Source organism: Odontesthes bonariensis, chromosome 21 (assembly GCF_027942865.1).
Source record: "Odontesthes bonariensis isolate fOdoBon6 chromosome 21, fOdoBon6.hap1, whole genome shotgun sequence".
NCBI lineage: Eukaryota > Metazoa > Chordata > Actinopteri > Atheriniformes > Atherinopsidae > Odontesthes > Odontesthes bonariensis.
Window position 1 is genome coordinate 9073495 of NC_134526.1, and position 16865 is coordinate 9090359.

The 16865-nt window shown below is 39.8% G+C and overlaps 2 protein-coding genes across 2 annotated transcripts in view; both read right to left on the reverse strand.

Moving 5' to 3' along the window:
- The window catches only part of eif3d (eukaryotic translation initiation factor 3, subunit D), a 145550-nt gene that overhangs the window by 102858 nt on the left and 25827 nt on the right, over nucleotides 1-16865 (reverse strand). The window lies entirely within an intron of this gene.
- Nucleotides 862-16188, reverse strand: fam83fa (family with sequence similarity 83 member Fa). Its single transcript, XM_075453676.1, has 5 exons — nucleotides 15616-16188; nucleotides 8265-8432; nucleotides 5914-6035; nucleotides 1803-2593; nucleotides 862-1609 (listed from the first exon to the last, which is right to left on the reverse strand). Exons 1-5 carry the CDS (start codon nucleotides 16087-16089, stop codon nucleotides 1560-1562), a joined length of 1605 nt encoding a protein of 534 aa, XP_075309791.1. The 5' UTR covers nucleotides 16090-16188; the 3' UTR covers nucleotides 862-1559.

Genomic DNA, 16865 nt, shown 5'->3' on the forward strand with positions numbered 1-16865 from the left:
AAACTGGGACAACTGCCAAGTAAATGAGTAACAAATTCCTGAAATGTCACTAAACTGAAAATGCTCATCAGGCACATTTAGCCTAAAAGGCATATTTCATGTATTTACTTTTCAAAGTGGAAGCCGTGTGAAGCACCTGAGGCCTTCAGAGCGCTCTCAGTTTGGAGATGCAGGGAGACGTGCTAACAGGGGAGCTAAGCTCAGAGCTGCTCAAAACCAGGACAGAAGAAGGGGAAAATTTCACCTTCGAGCAGGTGCTACATTACGGATAGTCACTTATACATCAACACCACATTTTCCAAATCAAAGGATATCCGCGCTGTGTCAGTAATGTGTGACCACTGTGCAAGCAGGCATTGAGCAGTGGCTACGTTCTACTTGTGCAACACTGATGGGCTCCTGATCAGTGTTGGTCAAGTTACTTTAAAAAAGTAATTAGTTACAGTTACTAGTTACTGCTCCCAAAAAGTAATTGAGTTAGTAACTCAGTTACCACATTGTAAAAGTAATTAGTTACTCAGCAAAGTAACTGTGGCGTTATTTTTGATGTTCTATAACATCTTTAACATCAAATATGTTTATATTAACTGATTGAAGAATAAAAACACTATATACAGTAATTTAGAACATTCTGTCTTAATACTTTATCTAAATATCCTAAATATTGTTTCACAAATACGTCTTACTTTTGCCCCTCAGTGTTACTCACTGACAAATAGATATGTTGTATAAGGTTCAACCGAGTTAATGATGATGAAGTCAAATTGAACACCAGAAAGGTAAAATAAATCCCTCGTTACAGCTCTTCAGAAACAAAAGTGAAAGAAAAACAAAAACATAAGAAACATTTGGACACTGAAGTATCTGTTTCACATTTTATTTGAAAACGGAAAGGTTCATTTTTTGTCACGTGCACAGAGTGACATAAGTGAGATTAACAGGCTCGTTTGTATAAAAAAAACATCACAAACTAGTATTTGCTGATATTATCAATTTCTGCAGCGTTTTTTTGTGATTATTTGCGTCTCAAATGATTCTCAAAGATACTAATTTTTATTTCAAGCCATTTTCATCTGGATTTTAAAAAAGGTCCCAAAGTGCCTGCACGCAGGTCCTTGTGCATTATTCACAGCCTGTACCACGCAGTCTGATGAAAGCTTACTGTTACCACGGGTCCACGGTAAGGCGACACTCGAGGACAACACAGCAACTGATCACTTTTCCTGTCCCCATAGCAACCAGAGTAAGTAACAGGTATGATGTAACACACCTGCACCCCCTCTGTGGTGAATAATTTAATACAAATATGTAGAAAAAAAAACTGTAATAATGGCGGTGAATGAAATCTCCCTCTTTTTGCCCGTTCAGCACCAGTTGGCGGCATGGTTTACACATTCTGCTCTTCGGTGATGACCTCCACTGACGCAAACATTAGAGACACACACTGAACTCGCTGCTGATAAAATGGCGTCACCTGTTTACAGTCAGTGGATGCTGTGACTCAGCTACTGCAGAATGTTTAATGATGGGATCCTCTTGATGACGGGCTGCTTTTAACCTCATGACTGGATGCAGTTCTTCTTCTGATGCCGCCGTCGAGATTTCGGTCCTGTTAAAACAAAAGAAAAGGAGGGAATTCATTTAGAGCCAGAATGACCTCAAACACTTTTCAAATAGGAAACAAACTCCATGTTTAAAGTCTTAAAGAATCAAAAAGGTCAAACACAAACAGTTGGAATCAAAAGATTTTAAGAATTTCTGAGATATTTGAAGCTCTAACTCAAGCAAACAGCATCACACACCATCATCGTCTCCTGTGTTGATGGTCTGCAGAGACATGCTCCTCTGAATAACTTTAGATGGCTTCTTAGTTTTCAGTGATTTCAGTGGTCCTGGTTTCACAATGATCTCAAATGAGTCTTCCAGCTCGTTTCCTGCGACACCATTGGTCTCTGGCACTTTAGGAGTGGGGGCGGGGCTCTGAGGAGTGACCACACCTTCCTCTATCGTCTCTGTGCTGTGATTGGCTCCTCGGCCTTTCAGGAAGTGCCTGAAGGAGCTGCGCTGCTTCTTCGCTAAAAGCCCCTGGTTCTTCTTCTGGCCGTCGTTTTCCTCCTCTGCAGGTGAAGCCGGACTTGGTGGGAAGACTCGGTCCACCTTCTCCTTGCCGTCCCTGCTGGTATGAAGAGGACTGTTCTGCACGCCGTTCCTCTGGTTGAACCCACCAACCAGCGAGTCCCTCTGAGTCGACAGGTCTTGCAGGGAACCCGTCAACCCCAAACTATTTCCAAAAACCAGGGAGTACTTGGGATTATGGTACTTATGTGCAGGCACCTTTAGGTCCATTTGTCTCGAGTCCCCGACAGATACCTGAAAGCGAGACGTGGATGTGGGTAGAGGGCGGAAGTGCTCCACCTTTGGCTTCATTATGGGTGTTGGGAGAGGCGGCTTGGCGATGTTTAAGTCACTGTAAAGGTCCACCTGTTCAGACACGGCGTAGAGCTCCCTGAAGTCATTGTCAAAGAAGTCCACAGTATGCCCAGACATCACAGTGATCACGTTCCTATCCATCCGAGACGAAGTCCAGGTGAAGCTGCAGGGGAGAAGAGTAGAATAAATCCAAACTATACTAAAACCAGACTTCTTGGAATAGAATGGTGTAACAAGTGCCCTCCGATGTACTCAGTGGAAAACTACAGTGAGTAAAACTGAAAGCAATCTGTTGGCACATCCGTATATAATCTTAGTTTTCATTACCATAGATTGAGCAATGTATACCCAGCATCATCATGGGTCACCTTCCTCGCCCTCCACCATGCTTCAATGCTGTGTTACAATAGTACAATACCCCAGAAAGCACATACCCAACACTGGCTTCAGAGCTAACCATTTGTGGTTTTCATTGTTTTTTTGCAGTCACCACAGTTTGTAGTTGGGGAGGTCTTTTCATTTGGTTGCAGTTCCAAATTTGTGTCCGTGTCCCAGACACTACACTGGAATAAATGCCCCTCCAAAAATAAGTAAAAAAACAACAAATATAAGACATTTTTGCTTGAAATAAGCAAAAAAATCTGCTAATGGAACTAGTGAAAATCGGCTTGTCAAGATTTCTTGAAATAAAATGTGATATTTAGGACTTTTGAGTTAAAAGTGATCTTGAAATTAGCTTAAAAACCTCTTCAAATGAAAAAAAAAAGCTTGTTTCATGTGAAATATGAATCAAAACAAGATGTTTTCAAAACTTTTTCACTTAACAAGATATTCAAGATGTGTTGTATTAAAACAAGTCCCTATATATCTGGCTGAAATGGTACTTGTTAGGCAATTGTGTCTTATATCAAGTGTAATGATATACTCCATATTTCCAGTGCAGACCTCAGTTTTATTCATGCCATCATCTGTCAGGGTTTTCATTGCTGTGGTTGATCATTGGAGGATATTTGAGGTGGCTTGAGATGACGTTTGTTATGATTCGGCCCCATAAAAAATAAAACTGAATTGAACTGAATTTCATTTGAATTGATCAATAAACATCTAGTCGTTTATAGCTGCAAATATGTACCTAATTTATATTAACAACTGTTTCTGTGTTCCAACTTTTGTGCCGAGGCTGAGCTAACGTTGCCAACTTTTAAATATCTAAAAAATATCGATATACCAAATAGTTTCTAAATAATTTAATAAAAACCAAGTTACTTTTCGCTTAAACTTAAAACTATCAAGTAAAAACATCACTAGTTTATCTGCAAGATGAAAAAAACTACCACTAGCTAGTTAGCTTAGCTTAGCTTAGCACACAGAAAAACTGGGGAACAGCTAGCAAGACTTTGTTCAGCTGTGGTAAAAACTGACCATCAGAATGAGTTTATTACCTCATATTTCTACATATTTCTAACTAAACCCTTGAAAGTGATCTAAAGTGTGACAAAAACAATATCATATAAATTTTCTTATTTTCTTTGTGTTGTGTACTGAACTGCAAAATCAGCTAAAAAAAAGTAAACAACAGATTCAACGTTGTGTCTTCCTTTGCACTTAAAGTAAACCCACAGTGCATGCTGCAAACACCTTTCCTGACCATAATATTAATTTACTGCCCTTTTTAATGTCAGTCCAAAGAAGATACTTAAACAGTTTAAGACCGATTAATCCCCAAGACAGCAGTCAGATCCGGAGGTGGAAGTGATTTTCCTCACCTAAAAACCTGTAGTCATAATGCAACATCACACATGAGTCAAAGCACGACTGATGTCATTTTACTTAACACAAATCAGTCATAAGTTTTGCCTTTAGTCCAAAATGTTAACAGGGGGACTGAAAGCCACTTCATCACAGATATGGTCTACAATGTGATATTTTCAACATGGATTTGTAGAAGACTGACACATGGAAATGTGTAATGTTTAATCAGACAGAGCCACTGCGTAGCTACATGAGTTTAAAGCAGATTGTTTCTGCATGGAGGTGTGGTTAGAATTTTTCCAGTTTCAGGCAAGGATAGTTTAGATACGGGCATATTCAGTGTCTATACAAACATTCGATTATATTCTGAAAACTGAAAACACCTTTAACTGTAAAGGAATTATCTTAACCTATATAAATTCTTAGGATCGCAGCCTGTTCTCACACTTACGATCATTTAAAAATAGCAGGTGTATTCATTTGTCTGAAGCTGGTTAATCATTTTAAAGAAGCACTGAGGTGAAAGCTTTTTGCTTCCTCATAATAATCTCACACAGCTTTATAGGCCAGGCTCAGTCAAAAATCATAAAGGACAACATGTTGATCTACAATACATTTCACCTCCGGACTTTACTGCTGTGATGGTAGATAAGCAGAGCTGTATTTCAAAAAGGCTTCATATCATTCTGTAAGTTTACAGTGCATCCCAGAGTTTCTCAGGAGTTATTGGTGTAAGGGCATAACAGACTGTTGTGTTGACTGTTTCACAAAAGCATCTGAACGGTTTACGTAAATTATTAAAAAACTTATCTTAACAAGATACCAAACCTAAGCTGTACATCTGGTTTTCAACCATTTAAAATTTTACAGCCAGAATATTTTCAAAACCATTTTTCAAATCAGAAGGATATCACAGGATCCATTTAATAGCTGTTTTTGAGCTTTTGATTGTTTCCCAGAAGTTTCCTCTGCAGATATCAGACACATTTCTGAGTCACAATCCAACTTAAGAGAGTATTCCAACTGGAAAGTCCCACTTCTGAGATAAAATGGAACCATGTCTATGTCATATCCTCTGTCAGGTAAAACTAGGAGAACTAGCTGTCATTAATGGAGTGCATTACCTTACCAGTGTTGCCATCTGCTTCCAATGGAAAGTAGCAAACACTTGCTAACATAGGCCCTAAATATCACTAAATGGCATCATGAGCTAGCACACAATTCATGATGTCACTTTTTATGACCAAAAATAAACCAAAAGATCTTTTCTACATAGATGACTGTTCAACAAATCACCATACTTAAAGTTGCTAAAGGTTCTGAGAAGTTGCTAATTCTAGCAACCAAGTTGCTAATTTGGCACCAATGTTGTTAATTAGCTTAGAACTGTAAAGACTGTGTGCTGTAGCCCATTAGCTCAATGCTACTGTGGTGAGAAAGTTCAAGGGAACTGTTGCCCAACCTATGCAGAGAAGTATAATGGTTTTTAAGACACATTTTCAGGGATTTACAGATGTTCGCTACTTGCATTTGAGTTAAGACCGATTCTGTTTGTATGAGTTCATGCATGAGGCATATTAATACCGACACATTAGTGACAACTGTCCATCCATCCCCGAGTTTTTTTTGTTTTTTACGATTACATCTTTTATAGTTCACCAAGTAGAAAAGTGTGCCTCTTGAAAAGACTGACCAGAAAAGAAACTATGTGTTGCATTGCTGGATATTCACCTGTAGGACCCAAACATGACTTTTTCTCCATCCACCAGCATGTATTTGGAGCACAATGAGCCGGAAAGCTTTCCAAACGACAGGGCCAGCCCTGCACCTCTCACCATGCGCACACGGAGATTCTGTAAAGAAACGCCCACTTAATTACACATTTCAAGCAACTTGGCATCACACAGGTGATCCTGAGTAAACACTCATGACCTCAACTTCCAAATGTCCTCAGCTGCGTCATACATGACATGTTGATCTACAGAGAATGCCAAGTCAAACTGAGCTGTCAGCACCTCGTGACATGACTCATCTTAGACAAGAAATAAAGACAAAAAAAATCCCTCAAACCCTGAAGTCAGGTATGTTTACTTAAAGGGAAGTGGAAAGAAAAAGGAAACGGTAAGCAGATGTAAATACAGAGTGGACCAGTTTGGAGGAGGCTTTCCTCTGCTGCCAACACCACCATGGAGGCGACGCATCAGCTTACCCTCTTTGGATCTGTTCTCAGGATCTATGAATGCTCATTTGTCAGAAGTAAGAGTAACAGAGCCCAGCGCTCTGAAAAGACCTTTCACGGCGTATCAACCGACACCACTATTCCTAGAGCCTACCTATCCCAGTGCCACAGTTATCTTGACTGTAAAACTGCCTACAGCAGATAAGGCCGGGTATTGTGTCCCAGTAGCGATAGGATGACAGCATGACTCAGTCTGCCGCTGTTCTCTCATATTCTACATCAGCACATTTCTCAGGCTCTGCAACACTCACATTAGGTTTAAATGTTCATTCAAACCCAGATGCTCCTTCTTTGTGGTGATTTGTGTTGTAATTCCAGAACTTTCTTGTTTCTTATCCTTTACTTAACCATGAAAAGTATCATTTGGATTAAAAATCTCTTTTACAAAAGCATACCGTCCAACATAGTGGCATTATAAGCAAACCTGTAGTTTCATAGATGCGTACACAGGTGTGCCCAAGCTTTTGACTGGTACTGCAAATACATAAAGGACTTTCACAAAAACAACTACACAAAAATGACATAGAAATGGACATTAAAGGAAAACAGTGCCAGTGTTAAAATAGCTTTAAATGTATTAAGTTCTGTATGAGCCCGGGAAACACAAAGCATAAGGAATAAATCCTGAGAGCAAAAACGATACCCTTCACAGCTTTTTTTTAAAGGATTCAGGTTTGTAGACGTGCCGACAAAGAACAGAGTCATAACTAGGAACAAGTTACTGTTAAAGTTAATGGGGCAGCAAGGCTGAACATCCCAAATGAGCATGACGTGCTGCAGTCATCTGATGCAGACTGTATCTAATAATTGTAAGGACTACAGACCATGCAATGGCATCACTTTAACACAGCACAAACACCAAAGTGGCAACAGGAAGCCTCTTCTTGGTCAGGCACATGACCAAAGATATGTACAACTCGTTTTGTGGTTTGTCAGTGTTTTTTTTTTTTGGCAGTATATCAAAGTATCATCAACAAATAACACCCAGACACTGGATTTATGCCATGTTTGTAGTGTGTGGGTTTTAATTTTAGCAAAGGAAAGTCACCAAGGAGTAAACCTAACCACAAAATATCCAGGCCTCAGTGAAGAATTAGATTTTACTGCTTTTCTGTAAATACTTCACAAGGGTTTGGTATCATTTTTATTTCTTTCCTTAGAAATGTCATTAATGTAATTAAAAGTGATTATTCATTATGATGTTTTTCTATGGCAAAAACTTCAAAATGCGCAGTTACACAGATGTGTTTTTAAGGGATTAATAAATGCTGAAATTATTATTTTAAGATATGGAATTTATTTCTATCCAGTTATGGTAGATAGGACATTACACATGGGCTTGTTTTATGAAAATGATTACCCCTTGAAAAACAAAAAATCCTCGCAGCACACATCTATATTTTTTACAGGGATAAATAATTCCTATTAACAACATCTGCATTTGTCAGCTGTAACGGATGATATGTCTTGGAGACCTTTCTTGGAAAGAAAGGGTGACATTTCCTCTGTGTGTTGTGTTGCTATAGAGACAGTAATATCAGTAGAAGAGGGAATGAACCTGAAACTAACCTGTGGTGAGGTTAAGTGGAAATGTATGAAGATTTTTGTTATCTGGGTGCACTGACCAGCAGAAGAGTAGCAGTTAATCTTAAACGTTTTAACTGGATCAGACCTATGTGATTTTATCTTTTGTCAGGAGTTTCCTGAACAGCTGGTTTGTTTTAATCTGTACTCATTGATGCAGTCACTGCAACAGGAGCTGATGTCACTGCTCTACAGCGTCAGTGAGCCTCGTCCCTCTGCAGCTCTCTGTAACGCTCTGTTTGCCGAGCGCTCTGCTCACCCGCAGGTGCGTCGCATTGATCTGCAGCCGAGAGCACATATCCAGGAAGTGGGGAACTCCCCTGGCCTCCAGCACAATGTAGATAGCCACCCCGCGCCGTGAAGAAGCATCCAGCAGGTCCTGGAGGATCTGCAGGTCTGTCAGGAGGTCCATGACGATGGCCACCACCTGAGAAACACAGAGGGGGGGGGGCTCAGTTTCAGCCACACAAGTGCATTTATCTCACCAACTTTAGGGTGCTTTACTGCTGCATAGAAACTCACTCTTGTACACGTTTATTTGTCAAAGGCAGCTACGATCTAAACTAACAGAACAACTTCATGCTGCATTTCTACAGGAATAATTTGTGCTGTAATATTAACTTGGTTAAAGTTTGAGGGCAATGTGAAACATCCTCGTCATATTAGATCTCCAATGCACGATTAGCACAGCCCAAAGAAATATACAGGGACCATATTTTTCAGTAATAATAATAAAAGAGGGCTATGTACATATTTTGTCACTTCTTTGAGAGATAATTTACACTCCAAATACCAGGAGGAGACAGAATCTGTAAACAACTTTGATAAATACAGATAATTCACATTTCATCTGTATTTTATGTGACGATCTAACATACACGTACAAATATTTGCAGAATCCATTGTTAGACATAAAGTTCTGTGAAAGCTACAGCTCAGAACCCATTGGAAGTTTCAGCATTACAAGTATATTCAAGTACTTTTATTTCTAATAATTTGGATCCATTTTTTTTTTTTAAATATTTTTTTGGGCTTTTTATGCCTTCAATGGATAGGACAGTTGGAGAGAGACAGGAAGCAGGGGGCAGAGAGAGGGGGAAGACACGCAGCAAAGGGCCGACCGGTGCGGGACTTGAACCGGGGCCAGCTGCAGCGAGGACCTTAGCCTCTGCTCAACCCACCACTCCACCGACGGCCCCAACTGCGGTATTGGATCCATTTTTGATAAAACTTGGATTGAATTCATGACTTCTTCCTGCAGTGGAGCATTTTACTGCATGAAACTAGTTATTTTACTGAATTTAAGACTGAATGTGTTCCACCACTGATCAAGACAAACATGATAAGTTCAGTTTGGTAAGGATCGATGGAGCGTATGTCACCACCAGTGTTGGGAGTAACGGCGTTTAAGTATACCGGCGTTACTAACGGCGTTATTTTTCCAGTAACGGAGTAATCTAATTAATTACTTTTCCCATCGTTACAACGCCGTTATCGTTACTGAGAATATAAAGTGGCGCGTTACTACAATTTGGTTGTAGGCTTTCGGCTACACATCAAATGCAGCTAGCGTGAGCCCCAGCGAAGGAGACGGAGCCACTCGAAAACAAACAACACTCGATTTTTCGGGTCAGAAACAGGTGACCACCATCACCATTTTATATTCAATATTTATGTTTTTATTTCTATGCATCATATGGCAGGCTGCAATCTACTGAGTTAAAATAAATACTGAATGTTCTAAATTACTGTATATAGTGTTTTTATTCTTCAATCAGTTAATTTAAACACATTTGATGTTAAAGATGTTATAGAACGTAACAGCGTTATAGAACATAAAAAATAACGCCACAGTAACTTTGCTGAGTAACTAATTACTTTTACAATGTGGTAACTGAGTTACTAACTCAATTACTTTTTGGGAGCAGTAACTAGTAACTGTAACTAATTACTTTTTAAAAGTAACTTGACCAACACTGGTCACCATTAACAGAAGATTTACGACTGATATCAGTTGATTGTTTGGTTATTATTCACTCTAATGACGGTAAAAAGTTGGATAAAATATCATTTACACACAGTTTGTGGTCTGACGCTTAATATCCTTTTATGATGACTTATTCTATTTTATACAACTGTTTTGGTGTTTATAAAACGGGCACGATGACTTGGGTTTAAGGCGATCTTTCAAAATACCGTGAATACAAACAGTTTCGGGTCTTTTAGGAAATCAAATCACACTCAAAATAGGAGATAAGGACTTTACATCTAAAGTCTATAATGTTTTTATTCTATTTAATCAGCTGAGGTCGAATCGTGATATGATCATACAATATGTAGGCGACATTATTTCATTCTTTTAACATGACGGTTATCATCAACACCAGTATATTACACGCTTACTGCAACTGTGACATGACGTCATGGCCAGCGGGGTCACAAACACCTTTACTGCTTTTCTACAATAAACCAATGTACATAAATGAGTCATTGAGCTTCTACATCATCCACAGTAAACCACAAAGCTGAAATCACTTGAACTCTTTTTCAGCCTTGTTGTTTTTTCAGCTCAAGCTTGACTTTAAACTTGAAACATTAAGGCTCCTAAATGTTTTTCCAGGCTGCCTCTGCCAGTTTCCACCGTGGCTCCAAGGCACCAACCTGCCGTTACTGTTAGGAGTAGGACATAAAGTTTAAATCGATCATTTCCTGCAGCAGTATATACACACCTCAGGGAAAACTTGTTTTCCGAGGTGCTTAGGAGGTGTTCCTGAAAACTGTTTGGACACAATCCAGCAACGGTTATGATTCATATGCATACTCCACTAATCATTTCAATAGAAATCTGCCTTCAGGATCTTAACGCAGCAGTACAGGATCTGAGATTCTCTCAGCACGTTTGATGTATTTCAGAAGCATGATGGCTGTTCCCAACCGTTTTACAGCCACACTGGGTTTTTATATTCTTCAGAGGCATTTAAAGCGATCACGTGAGTGCAATCGTCTTAATTCAGCTCCTCTGAATGCGTGTCTGAGCCAAGTAAAGCAGACTCTGAACAAGTTCAGACAAACAGAAGTTTAAATGCCACGAACAAAGAACTGTGTGTCATTAAATAACCAACTGCTGCAGGCAGGCTTAGCAGATTGTGGATAGATTTCAGTAATTAAGAGTCTTAACCACCGTTTCCTTTCTACACACAATTCACAGCTGCAAGATCTTCATCTAAGTCACAATGGAATCCAAATGCAGTCTTCCTAAACAGCAAAAAAACACGTGTGCCTTTCATGATGATATGAAACACTGATCTATGCACAGCCGAGGCTGAAAAACTTTAGTAAAAACCAGTGCTGTCAACTTCTCCAAAAGCTTCCTGGAGTCACATCTACTCACTGAGGGCCTCTGATTGGAAGAAATGGTTGTGGAGGTGGCTCTTCTTGTAAATAAAGATGTAGAAAGTCTGCTTTTCTAAATAAAAGAGAGGTTTGTGCGAGCCTTTGCCTCGATCATAATAACTTTCAAGGAGCCTTTCACAAGAAAAACTACAAAAAATCTGCACACAGCGCATGGGTTAGGGGCCACATTACCATTTCTGAAGAGCTGGGAATACTTCAGTTCCCAGAAAGATAAACTGTCCACAAATGAGGGGGAATTCAAAACTGTTGCCACAGAAGCAGGCACCCTGCAAAAATCACACAAAACGCACAGCAAGCGATCATCGACAGAGATGAAAAACAACCAAAGGGTTGCAGCTAAACAACAACAGAAATGTCTGCAACGATTCCACATGAGATGTGAATGAGAAGAAGGGCTTTAACTATGGTTGCTGTTGCACTGTACAGGAAGTCTGACATCACCAAGCAACAGCTACATTTTTAAAACGTCTTCTTTAGCCAAGGCTATAACACGTTAGTCAAAATGTCCCCCGAGCATATAATACAGGCTCAACAAGTCAATTGAGTAAGAGATCAGGGTTTCGTATTATTCCACGACTCCAACGGGCCCAGAAGTTTAGATTCACTTTGCTGCTTTGCCCTCAGTCTTGGGATTACAGCTGAATTATTTCAGATTATTTCTCCTCCAGCAAACCTGGGTAGTGGAGCTCAGAGAAATGCTTTCAAGTGTCTGGCAGTGTTTTAGGAGCAGGTGATTTACTCTCCCTCAAGGGGCAAAATCTTAGCTTTTGACTGGTTAATTAGACCCTCAGCGTCCTGAGTACACTTCAGTGAACACGTCATAAACAGGTTTAAATGACGTGCTAAAGGAGCTCCGGTGAGCTGCTCTGAAGACGTTTCCTATCCCTCCTCATGTCAGTTTGAATCACTCTTTATCCTGCGTCTGTGGCCCGTCAGACCAATCACAGGTGAGGCTCCCTCGCTTTAGATTCGGCGTGTACACCCGGGAGAGCTCTCAGCCAATCAGGAAGCAGTGGAAATCTGTGAGTATGTGAGGGAAAAGTATCGCAGCGGCTCATTCAGTACCAACAACACCAACCTGGGCTGAGACGTTGTGGGGGAGGTTTAATCTCTCTGCTGCGTGTCCTGATGTGAAGATGACATTTACAGCAGCCGTTTCCAACTGCACCACAGATGACTCAGCTTGTTAAAACTTGCACATGACTTTTCTCTTAATGTCAGCTTTATACTTGGCTGGTTAACCCCTCCTTAAAAGAGATCAAGAATTATTACGGTGTACATGTGTAAGGTTCATTTTCTTAAGCTGTGCCTCATTTAAATGCATTCCACAGTAAAGGAAGCATTTAAAAAGGGGGTTTTCTTTCATTTTTAAAACTGTCCAACAGAACATTTTACTTCTCAGGATGTGAGGAAACTATAACTTGACATAAAACCCATTTTTTATTTGAAATTGCTGACTTTTTCCTTGTGTTTATTTCCCTAAATCATGTTTGAAAATTGAAAGGAACAGCACACGAATCTTCCATCAAGTCATAATAGGCTAAGATTAGGGCTGGGCAACGATTAACATTTTTAATCTAATTCATCACATGATTTCCCTGATTAATCATGATTAATTGCATTTGTACGCAAAATTCAAAAAATGAATTCAAAAGTAGTGTATAGCCTTTAGCATTTAGTTTTATTTTAAATGTACTGCCATATGAATGAAAGTGCCATAACATTTGTTGTGCAAACACACTTTTAACATCAGCATCTTTCTGTAGTTTTTATGTAGAAGCCTCGCTCCACTGTCTGTTTCCTTGAATGACTTGCTGCTATCAGTTGTGTGTTTTGCCTTTAAGTGATATTTTAAACTGGAACTACTACGCTGAGAAGACAATTCCACTTGGCAGTGTTTACAGATGACTTTGGTTCTGTCGACTCCGCCGTCTGGAAGGACTTTAAAATGAAAATGGCCGAGTAAAAGTTCCGTACCCTTCTCCAGGTTTGGTGGATCCGCCGATTACTTTCTTTTCCGGTTCCGCAGCAGACAGCAACAGACTTTTACAAAATAAAAGCCTGTGAGCAACAGACTTTTACAATAATAAGATAAATAATAAAACCTGAATATGAATTCCTGGATCCAGATCCAGATCAACACGCAGCTCATCTGGTAAAGTTTTCATTTGAATTCTGTCCATTTTCTTTTGGAGTGCCCACAAACACTCAAACTAGCATCCTCCACCAGGGCCAATGATACGTTGTTTAACTAAAGCGTATTTGCTTAGCCTGCGATCCAACCTTCCCTCAACTTTCATTGAATTTGTCTTGGTAGTTTTGGTGTAGTCCTGCTAAGAGGCAGCCAGCCAGAACAAACACAAAAACCTTTATGAACATCAGGTCAACTGTGCAAACTGAAAGGAAAGCTGACGCTGCTCGGATAGTTTCGGGTTATAAATCCTGACTGTCACATTCATTTTAATTTCCAATTAAAGCAGAAAAACTCATCGATACAAACTTGTTAAACCTGCCTCAGGCATCTATCATGTAATGCCAAACTCACTGTAATCGTGGTTTACATCAAAATTACAAAGAATAGATCAATCACACAACTCATTCCCAGAGTAAAGCATGAAAAAAACTTGAAAAACTTATTCATCCTGATGGATGCAAATTGTGCTTTTTTTTTGGTGACCGCTGGCATGATTTCAAAGTACTGTATAACAGCATGTCTGTGCTGGAACCTTCACCCTGTGAGCCAGAAAAAAAGAGATTTCTGACATCTTTTCCTAACCGGGATGTTTTAACCACCTAAACAGAACCAAACAGCAACAGAAAGCTGGAGTAAATATGAAAAGTGGCGTCGTACTGCAGACAAACTCAGGTGTCCTGGCAACAGTCATCTAAAGATTCACTTTATGGAGTGAATAATGAAATTATACGCCTGAAAAAAACACATCACAGACTTTGAAAAGAGCCCAGAGGTCACTTTAGTTGTGAATTGGTGTTATCAAAACTAAACTGAACGGAATTAATCAGATTGACACACTTGTTCAATGCACTGTAATGGATCATTATCATGACTCTTTACAGGTTAAAATAATAGTTAAACTGTACATTTATTTACAGATGCTGTAAAACCTCGCAGGATGTGATCAGATCACATGATGTCTGGTTGTTTGGGATAAAAAAAATAGTCCACAGAACATCTAACTCTTTCAGCTTTGTTTCACATTTTAAAACATGGACATTGTAAATGTTTGGTACTTATTTATGTAAAAGAAACACATTGTGGGCATTTTCAGCTTGAAAAATAACTCAAAACTATAAATGATCCAAAAAATGTTACTTAGAGTTTTCTGTTTAAGCATTAATTGACTAATTGTTTCGGTTCTAGTGTCTACACCAACATTCCCACTACTGTGGAAGTCAAAATAGTTAACAATCATTATTAATAATAATAATTTATCCCGATCTGAATCAAATCTAATAAATCATGTGCCACTTTAGGCCTCCTGAAAGTGATTGAAATAAAACTAAAACGATCATCTATTGCAGGCTGATATCATTCATGAAGTCAGGACACATTCAAGGTGAAGCCTTGAGGATCTTTGTCTCTTTCATAGACATGTGATCAGTTTATTATACCAGCTCCAGTGGGCCAAGTAGGTCAGGGACTTCTCTTTGTCATGACACTGCAGTCGAATCAAGATAATTCTGTAAACGTTGACACAAACTGAAGCTTCTGTAAATCCAACTATCTTTCCAATCTGTTCTTAATCCGGAAATATGTGACATTCCAAAGAATAATTTGACCAGATTGAAAACAGAAAAGGTGAGACAAAGATACAAGCTTAGTTTTAAAACCGACTCAATTATCTTTGATTTGCCACAACATGCACAATAATCCTAAATTAGAGCTATTTAAATGTGGATAGTTGGAGATTTCCTCAGTTTCATAACAACATAAACAGAATGTAAATTAATCTGAAGTGAACAGACAGTGTTTGAATGATTTTTAACATCAAATGCACTAAATCATATCATTCTTATCCATTAATTTCCTATTTTAAAAAATGGGGAAAGAGGAATGAGGAAAACAAAACTTTCAAGCACTTAAATGATGTCTGGAAACAGGAGAAAATGAAGAATAAGATTAAACTGTACAATGACTTTTTTTCTCTTCATGAATTTAAAGCTGCTTCATTATTTACCTTATGAGAGCCCTGTATGAGTCTCCTCACCACCTCCTTGATGTGCGGTCCGGGCCCCTTGGGTGGATGGGTGTGCACGGACACCCGGGTCACCCCCTTGTAGACGCCGCTGCTGCCCGGCCAGCCGATGTCCAGAGGCGGCACCTCGGTGTCGGACATCTGCGGCCAGTAGGTGGAGTGGACACCGGAGTCCGCGCTGGAGGCCTCTTTGGGCTTCTCCTGCTCGCCAGATTCCGAGTCGCTGTCCGTGTCGTACTCGTGAAACGTTTTTCGGATGACTTTTACCTCCCTGGCGCAGAGGAAGTCCTTGACGTTGTCCTCCTTAAGGCGCATCTTGAAGGCTCCGTCGCCGTTCCGCAGCAGCTGCTCCAGGGCGGCCCGCTGCTCCTCGCTGTAGTAAAACTCCGGTTTGGACTCCGAGACCTTCTCGTTGACGTGCTCATCGTCCATGCACATCAGCTGGGACTCCGCCATGGCCGAGGAAAGCTTCCCCCTCTGTCGATGCTGGTACAACTACTCCTTGTGCTCCAGGACCACGTTACCTGAGCCCACAGGTGTGGGAGGAGCTCAGGTGGGAGCAGGGGGCGGGGCCAAAAGGCTACCATAAAGCGCAACACATTTTTATAGCTCTTCCGGCTGGAAAACCTTCAGAATACGACGGTGGGATATTTGTGTTTGAGAAAACTTGCTCAAGCAAAACTGGCAATGCCACACTGCAAATACTCCCCAACAAGTGGAAGTAATGCATTAACTTCCCAAAATGCCATGCTATAATGATAGTGAAATCCGCCATAATTACACGTACAGGGTTTGGAGTCACCACACTGCAAAAGTACTCCACTAGAGGTGAAAATACTGCATTCAAAATCCCCTTTGAAATATAAATACAGAAATTAGTTTACGTGTTGCATTAGTGAAATAAAAAAAATGTCATTATGAAAAACTGGGCTAAACAGTCTTCAAATAAATGTACCACATTTCAAAGCTTACTCAAGAAAAATGACAAGCGCCTTGTTGTAACCAAACTAGAAGTGTCACTTTTTAATACCTGCAAAATTACTCTGAACCATCTAAACTTTACTTGAATCAAAAATGGAAACCGCATACAGTAAAAGCAGTAAAGTAGAGGTAAATGTGCTACTTTAAATATCTTTCGGATAGTTCTTACTGTAAAAAGCTTCCTGGAAACGTACTCCCTAAGTAAAAAATATTCTGCTTAAAACCTTTCATAAATCTCCATTTGTGCCATT